This window comes from Rhincodon typus, chromosome 17 (assembly GCF_021869965.1).
Source record: "Rhincodon typus isolate 14 chromosome 17, sRhiTyp1.1, whole genome shotgun sequence".
Taxonomy (NCBI): Eukaryota; Metazoa; Chordata; class Chondrichthyes; order Orectolobiformes; family Rhincodontidae; genus Rhincodon; species Rhincodon typus.
In genome coordinates, this window is record NC_063348.1 from 33,136,031 (window position 1) to 33,145,190 (window position 9,160).

A 9,160-nucleotide genomic window follows, 5' to 3' on the forward strand; every position below is an offset into this window, starting at 1 on the left:
AGTAAAAAGAATTATTACTTGAATGGTAAAAAGTTGCAGCATGCTGCTATGCAGAGGGACCTGGGTGTCCTTGTGCATGAATCACAGAAGGTAGGTCTGCAGGTACAACAAGTAATTAGGAAGGCAAATGGAATTTTGTCCTTCATTGCTAAAAGGATTGAAATTAAAAGCAGAGGGGTTATGTTGCAGCTGTACAAGGTGCTGGTGAGGCCACACCTGGAGTACTGTGTGCAGTTTTGGTCTCCTTACTTGAGAAAGGATGTACTGGAGGGGGTGCAAAGGAGGTTCACTAGGTTGATTCTGGAGTTGAGGGAGTTGGTTTATGAGGAGAGACTGAGTAGATTGGGATTATATTCATTGGAATTCAGAAGATTGAGGGGGGATCTTATAGAAACATATAAAATTATGAAAGGAATAGATAAGATAGAAGTAGAGAGGATGTTTCCACTGGCAGGTGAAGCTAGGACAAGAGGGCATAGCCTCAAGATTACAGGGAGCAGATTTAGGACTGAATTGAGAAGGAATTTCTTCACCCAGAGGGTTGTTAATCTATGGAATCCCTTGCCCAGTGAAGTAGTTGACGTTACTTCAGTAAACATTTTTTAAAAATAGGTAGATTTATTTTGAACAATGAAGGAATTAAGGGATACGGTGAGAACGCGGGTAAGTGGATCTGAGTCCCCGAAAAGATCAGCCATGATGTTATTGAATGGCGGAGCAGGCTCGAAGGGCCAGACGGCCTGCTTCTGCTCCTAGTTCTTATGTTCTTTCTTATGTCAGTTAGGAGGGAGTTGTTCTGGGAGTCCTCAACATTGACTGCAGACCCCACGAAGTCTCATGGTATTAGGTTAAACATGGCAAAGGAAATGTCTTGCTGAATATCATATGCCATCCTCCATTGACTGATGAATCAGTACTCCACCATGTTAAACAACGCTCAGAGGAAGTACTGATGCTAGCAAAGGTGCAAAATGTACTCTGGCTATTTACCAAGAGAGCTCAGCAGCAGCAATACCGATAGAGCTAGTCTGGTCCGAAAAGACATAACTGCTAGAATGGGTCTGCAGCAAGAGGGAACCAACAAGAGGGAAAAATATACATGACCTCAGTCTTACCAACTGCTGGTTGCAGATGGATCTGCCCATGACAGAATCAGTAAGAGTGATCACTGCACAGTCCTTGTGGAGACAAAGACAACAATCTACAGCCAGAAGTGCTGACTGGATGATTTGTCTTAGCCTCCTCCAGTAGTTCCCACAGATGCCAGTCTTCAGTCAAATTGATTCACTCCACATGTTGTCAGGAAATGGTTGGAGGCACTGGAGACTGGAATGGCTATAGCCCTGACAACATTCTGGCAATAGTACTGGAGATTTATGCTCCAGAACTTACCACTCCCCGACAATGTGAAAAATTGCCCAGGTATGTCTTGTACACAAAAAGGAGGACAAATCCAACCTGGTAGAAGCAGACATAGAGAGAGAGTCTGGTATGACTCTTCTTCGGGCCAGAAGCTATTGAATTCCAGGATTTAAATGTCTTGGAAGCACTTTGACAGATGCTGAGAGAAGGTAAGTGGGAGAGGTTGCAAGGTGCCAGGAAGGAAGGGAGGCTAAGTTGCCAGGTAGGTGAAGGAGTGGTAAGTGGGTGAAAGGTGGCAGATTGATGGAAAGTAAAGATGACAGGTGGTTGGGGGAGAAGACTCTTCCTAGGATATGTCATGGGAATGGTCATTGGAAGCTACTGGAGTGTGCCTGATCAGGGTATGGTCTTAGGAACTGAGCTGGGGGTGAGTTCTGTCTGGGCACTGGAAAAGAGAGCTAAGTCTGCATCAGGTGATGTCGAGAGCAGGGTTTGGGTCAGGTCCGGGTTGGGTTCAGCGCAGGGAAGGGTTTAAGTGTTGTATCCTGTCTGGGTCTGGAGCAGATTGGGAGTGGAATGAGGGGAGCTGGTGGTTGGAATGAGGTGCTAATTGGTAATGGGAACAGTACAAACATACTCTGAAGCTCTCCTTGAAGCATTGCAGCATTGGCATTAATGATTGAGGCACTAGCTTTCAATTGTTTGAGATGATGGCAACATGACTGTTAAGTTACATCATGATTGGAGTCCAAACACCTTCGGGGCATTTGCAGAGAAGGAAAATAAAGGAAACAAATCCTGCACTCTGGAACTCACCATCTCATGGGAAATCCATGGGCTGGCATGGGGGCTCAGTGGTTAACATTGCTACCCAAATGCACCAAGGATCCAGGTTCAATTCCAGCTTTAGGTGACTGTCTGTGTGGAGTTTGCACATACTCCCCATGTCTGTGTGGGTTTCCACTGGGTGCTCCGGTTTCAGTCCAAAGATGCGCAGGGTAGGTGGATTAGCCATACTAAATGCTGGGATTGGGGTTGGGGGTGTGATGTTTCTAGGTGGGATGCTCTTCAGAGGGTCAGTGCAGGCTTGATGTAGGGATTGTTTGTGCCCAAAGATCTACACGTGGAGAATTGGTCTGTTTTGTTACATGGAGACCCAAGGTAGTCGTGACTCTGAGGACATGTCTTTCTCGAGTTAAGAGACAGCTAACAACTCAATCTCTCCTAAACACAATGCCTCTCTTTTTTAAATTCAGTCATGGTATTGGCAAGGCCAGCATTTCCTGTATATTCCTAACTGGCACTGAGAAGGTGACTGACTTGCTACAGTCATGTGTTGTAGGTACACCTACAGTAACGTTAGGATACAGGATTTTGACCCAGTAGTAATGAAGAAATGGTCATGTAGTTCCTGGTCAAGATGGTATGTGACTTGGAGGAAAACTTGCTGGTAGTGGTGTTCTTGCATGACAATACCTTTGTTCTTCCAGGTGTTCAACATCATAGGTTTGAAAGGTACTGTCAAAGACAGGAAAGACCAAGTCCTCCTGCTGCTTCTCACAGTGTGAGATCAAACAGTTTCTAAGGCACTTGTGTGAGGCTTCTCTTTCTCTCTCTCTCTGAATGTTCAGACAAGCTAAGGAATTGTGTAATCTCTATGAGGGATAGCTCCTGTTGAGTGTATTATCCCCCTTTCAATTGAGTACCTTTTTGAACAAAAAAGCAAGCATTCACATAGCATGAAAATGTAATTTTTTGTTATTTTCGTGATGGAAAATAGTATCTCCCTGTTATTCTTTCATCATTCTTTATTAACAGAACACAAAATGGATGATTTGGTAGTAATTGTGGAAAACAAGCTGTAAATCAATAAAATTACAAGTTACTGAGAGGTTCCATGTCTCAAAGCTTGTCATTGAGAATTGCTTTGATACAAACACAGATCATTATAACGATCCAGGCAATCTGCAGATATTTTTAAAATTACCCAAGAAAATGAATGTCTGTCTCTTTCCATTTATAGTAAGTCCTCATTATGTTCACCAGCCCCTCCAAAGTCTAAGTGCTACTTAAGAAACTAAAGCACAGAATCAAGAAACTCCTCCTAGGTTTGGTTTATATAAAGTCCTGTTCAAAGCAGATTTTCTTTCTCACTCTGCAGCTTCAGGTTGTCAGATTCAAATGGAGACCGGCGACTTGGCAGTGCAGCCTAAATCTGATGAAGGAATGGAGTCCAACCAGGCTCAGTCACCAAAAAGCACTGTAGTGAACATGAAAAATGCTGCTCAGACTCAACCCCAGTCGCATTCCCGGCCTGTACCAGACCACATCCTCTGGTCTCTCTTTAATGCCTTCTACCTGAATGCCTGCTGCCTTGGATTCCTTGCACTTGCATTCTCAATCAAGGTAAGTTTCCTTTTGTTACACTTTCTACCTTCGAAATCTGATCAATGGTCAGAATTCTAAAGTACCAGTAGTGATATCTGTTGCTACTTCAGTTTCTATCAGTTTGCTCATTCAGTCCCTACTCATCCTGTGAGTGAAAAATGGTTATTTATAAATTGGATCCTAGTCTAAAACAATGTGAGACAAAGCTATTTGAATATCTATTCAAATATTTAAATCATTTGAATATGTATATATAAAATGTAAATATATCTGAATCTTTATGAGAATGTGTGCCATAGATAAAATATATTGTCCTTGTTCTTAGGACTGACACTGCATTGCTGGATGGCTAATATTGAGGGAGCACTATGCACTCAGAGGGCAATACCAAGGAGTTATAGAGCGCTGCGCATTCAGAGGGTCAGTGCTGAGGGAGTGCTGTATTTCTGGATGGAGAGCAGTAATGATGGAACCCTTCAATTATCAAAGGTGCATTATCGTTATATGCTGCATTGTCAAAGGAACAGTGCTGAGGGAGTACTATATTATTGTGTAGATAGGGCTTGGGGAGTACTGAGTTGTTGGATGGGCAGTACTGAGGGATCACTGCACTGTCAGAAGGATGGCACTGAGAGAGAGCTGCACAGTTAGAGGGCCAAAACTGAGGCCGTGCCATTTTTGGAAACACCATACAAACAGATCACTATGCTATTGGAAGTGCTGCCCCAAGGGACTTCTGCACTTTTGGAAGGTGAGTTATTGGAGGGGAAGTACTTATGAATATTACTTTGTTGGAGGAGCAGTACTTATGGATATTACTTTGTTGAAGGAGCAGTACTGAGGGAGAGCAGAGCTGTTGCACTTAGAGAATGCTGCATTTTTTTATGATTCACTTGTGAGATGTGGACGTTGGACTGGGTGAGGTTTTATTGCCTGTTTCTTGTTGCCCAAGAGAAGGTGGTGGCGAGCTGCCTTCTTGAACCACTGCAGCTTATGTGCTGTAGATTGACCCACAATGCTATGAGGGAGGGAATTCTAGGAATTTGAGCCAGTGACACTGAAGGAATGGTAATTATTTCCAAGAAAGGAAGGTGAACTTGCAGGTGGAGGTATTCCCATGTATTTGCTGCCCTGAATGAAAGTAGTTTTAGGTTGTAAGGTGATATCAGGGATCTTTCATGAATTTCTGCAGATAGTACACACTGCTGCTACTGAGCATTGGTAGTGAAGAGAGTAGATGATTGTGGAAATGGTGCAAATCAAGGGGGCTGCTTCGTCCTGAATGATGTCAAGTTTGATTGTTATTAAAGCTGCACCCATCCAGCAGGTGGAGAGTATTCCAATCTTGATTTGTGCCTTGTAGTTGGTAGACAAGGCTTTGGGGAGTCAGGAGCAAAAACAGAAGTTGCTGGAAAAGCTCAGCAGGTCTGGCAGCATCTGTGAAGAGAAAATCAGAGTTAACGTTTTGAGTCGGGTGACCCTTCCTCAAAACTGGGGTGTCAGCAGTGAGTTACTCACTGCAGTATTCCTAGCCTCTGACCTATTGCTATGGCCATGATATTTGGCTAGTCCAATTCCGTTTCTGGTCAGTGGTACCCCTCAAGATGTTGATAGTGGGGAATTTAGCTATGGTAATGCCACTGAATGTCAAGGGAGAGAATGCTGCATAGTTAGAGGGGTAATATTGAGCAAGAGTTGCACTGTCAAAGGGCAGTGTACAGAGGCTGAAGGGGCAGAAATAAAGAAGTACTGCACTCTTAGAAAGACAACATAGTGAGAGTGCTGCATAGTTGAAGACAGCTCTGAGTGAATGCTGCACTGTCAAAGAGCTGTACAGAAGGAGGGACAGTAGTAAGGAAGGGCTGCACTGCAAGAGCATCATTGCTGAGGGACTTAGTACTAGCTATGGATCTTTGTTGAGGCAACTTGAGGCCTCATCTACATTCTCAGATGCTGTAAGACATCTCATGACATTATTTTGAAAAAGAGCTGCAGAGTTGTCCTGGTTATTTATCACTCTATTAAGACTGCACAAATGAATTAGCTGCTCTTTAGCCGGCTGCTTTGGTTTCTCGTTGTATGAAATTTGATTGACACATTTCCTACTTTACAACAGTGACTACGGGAAATGACTAGAGGACACATGCTACCCTTCCCATCCTCACCCTGGTAGAAAAGTTGGCGGTTAGCCAGCTAGCCATTAAGAAGCCCACCCCATTGCCATGATGTGTTGTGGACGGGTTAAACAAACGCCCAGGGAGGATGTTCTGCCAATGGGAGCTGCTAGTCAATCTAATTGGCTAATAACTCCCACAATGCCAGCATTGCCAGACCTCTCTCATGGGCACTGCTGAGATGGCAGTCAGGCCCCATGAAGGAGACCTAATGGCTCCCAAATCTGGTGAAGGCTGTGGGCATTGGGTTGGGATTTTTATTGACAACTCAAGAAAAGTCAGGTGAGGCCAGGTTTTAAACAATTCATAGCTAGGAAGGAATACTATCTTCTTGGGGTGAATCCCCCGATAGGGATGGAACACCCTCTAGGGATAGCATGCCCCACCCTTCCTGCTGCTTGAAACACTTTGAGAAGTTATGAATCCCACTCCTGCCTCATTGGTAACTTAGGCAGCATAATATTAGGATCATTTATGCTTTTGGCCAGCTTAACAAGCATTTATTTACTCAGGGTGGGTGGGCTGCTCAATTTGGCTCTGTATTATGGGGTCGAGCTCAGGGATGGGTGGGAAGCTGGTGGGCTAGCTACCCTCTCTATATTACCTGTGTTCTGCCCAAAATGCACTCAACAAGAGCACGTAATAACCAGCCCATAAAACCCTTGCATTGGTTATAAACATCCTGAGGTGAAAACTCCTGTGAGATTGAACATTTATTTGTTCATTCTTAATTCATGTAGAAATACCCTAAGGTTTCCCTTTAGCTACAGTTAATTGTTTCTTAAGTGTTTCCATGCTCTCAGTGTTGATTGTTCTTTGTGAAGACAAGCTCCTTATATCTATCCTGAATTTGATTCTTATTAATTGCAATCAAATCTGCTGCACGCATTTAATTTGATGTAATCTTGTGTATGTGCTCTTTTATGCTTGTTCATTTATCCCACGATCAGACAACCTTTCCCTCTTTTCTTTCGAGAATGAAAAACTGGTGTTATTTCAATGCTTTCTCAGATCTTAGGCCTTTGTGATACCTTGAATTCTTTCGTATGGTTTTTTTGATCATTGATTAAGCTGTTTGTGAAACATGTATCCCTAATCACCAACACTATTCCATTCCATTCTCTTTGCTCATGTCCCGTGAATAAAATCTTTCCACCAAGTCTTTACAACTTCACTTTGAAGCTACCATCTGCTTGGCACGATCCTTATTCAGATTGGCAGCTGATCAGGTTCATTCTGCCCCTTACTCATCTCCTTGTTTTTAGGCTGTACCCCAAGATAAACCATTCTCACTCCTACACCATTATGTTAGGAGTTTCTTAATGGTCCACCTTTGACACTCTCCTATTTCCAATCCACATATGTCTGTACTACGTTGAATTGACATCATTCTGCTCACACATTCAATCTCGCAAGTCTTCCATTGTCTATTATCAAACAGCTATAATTTCCTCTCACTAAATAAATAAATTAAAGTTGATTATTTCTTTGTCCCTACCTTTCTGAGAATTGCACTCGGATGTTTTTGTGGTCAAGCTGCTATCTGAATTTTGAAAATCCTAGACTGGTACTGGGGAGATTTCTATTGTGCACTCGCAGTGAGAACAAGGAAGGCACACAGCAAGAATGTTTCTGCCTGTAGAACTTGGTAAGATCAAAATCCTGCAACTTCCTTCCAAACAGAATTGTGGTTATACCTATAGCACACAAACTGCAGCAGCTCAAGAAAGCAGATCACCACCTCTTTCTCAGACTCACACTGGCCTGGGCAAAAAATGCTGGCCTAGTCAGTGACATCTACGACTCAATAATAAATTTTAAAGGACAAAAGAGAGTGATGTAGATGGGCCATATGGAGTTTTTAATCAGTACCTAGGATAAGTGCATCACCATCAAGACTGAACTGCCTATCTATAGGATCTTTCACAACCTCAGGATATAAAAAAAGCATTTACAACCAATAAAGTTGGTTGTACAAACAGTAATGCACTTCCATAAAGTACGCAAGCAGTTCCCAAAACACCACATGGTAATAATCAGATAATCTGTTTTCTTGTAGTTTTGGTTAGGAGAGATATATATAAAGTGCAGAAAATTAGACTTTGATATGAAATAAGAGAATTAAAGTAACCTTACAGTAAGAAAAACACAGGTCCAAAAGTTTCGCCAAGTTCAATAACCTTTTTTTCAATGCTTTGGTAAAAATGTCCATTCCATATTTGTCTTCAGAATTTTAGTCTGTTATACATGTCATGTGACAGCGCCATCAAGAACAGCAGAAACTTGTTCATCATGTCTTTAATGTAGGATAAACATTACAGGCTGTTCCACAGGTGAAATTAAAAACAGATCAACAAGGATTCTTTTTCCCATTGTACATTAGCATTTTCACATTACAAATGATATTTTAAACTTGTTTTGCAGATTATCCCACACATAATGTTTCTGTTCATTCCTTACAGGCACGGGATTCAAAAGTTGCTAACAACATGCGAAGAGCTAGAAAATTTGCTTCTACTGCCAGGGGGCTGAATGTTGCTGCTACCCTGTTTTCCCTGGTTCTGATAGCAGCTGGTATAGCCTATTACTTGTATGTGACTGTGGCACATCTTACTCCGTGACCAGAGATGCTTTCCAACTCCAGAAGGAAGAACATTTCAAAACAGAAGACACAGATTCTGCTGTAGAACAGACTATCTGTGACTGAATTTGCAAACTGCATCATGCAAATGCACAGTGAAAATATTTTTATACATTCGTTTTGCATTCTGTCTGTAATTCAATTATTATGGACATTGTGGATATTCTGAACATTATGGACGCTTTGCAAATTATATGGTATATTAACCTGGAATTCAGAATAAATACAAATTTTAGTCCTCAGAAAAATAATAAATAAGGGTCTGTAAATCTTGAATTTGTAGATTTGATTATGGATTGGACATTAGGAGGTGGAAGATGGCGATCAGAAATGAAGGTTTGAAAATGTTAGTTTGGGTCGTGAGTCTGAAATCTGAGATTGGGTACTAGAGACAAGATTTTGGCAACTAGAAACTGAAGACTGGGTGATTACGGACTAAAGACTGGAGATTAGAGACTGGAAACTATCACTGTGCCCACCTCATGACTCTGCCCCATCCCCTTCACTGTGCCCCAACCCCATCACTGAGCTTCGCCCCATCACTGTGCTCCACCCCCATCACTGAGCTCCACACCCATCACTGTGCTCCACCCCC

At 42.4% G+C, this 9,160-nt stretch overlaps 1 protein-coding gene across 2 annotated transcripts in view; it reads left to right on the forward strand.

Moving 5' to 3' along the window:
* The window catches only part of LOC109934973 (dispanin subfamily A member 2b-like), a 35,804-nt gene extending 27,065 nt beyond the window's left edge, over positions 1–8,739 (forward strand). For both annotated transcript variants that reach the window (XM_020533656.2, XM_048607036.1), the window contains exons 2-3: positions 3,524–3,768; positions 8,387–8,739. In XM_020533656.2, coding sequence (XP_020389245.1) covers positions 3,544–3,768; positions 8,387–8,545 — 384 coding nt within the window. In that variant the 5' untranslated portion in view covers positions 3,524–3,543 and the 3' untranslated portion in view covers positions 8,546–8,739. The remainder of the gene's footprint in view (positions 1–3,523; positions 3,769–8,386) is intronic.
* Positions 8,740–9,160: the final 421 nt, after the last annotated feature.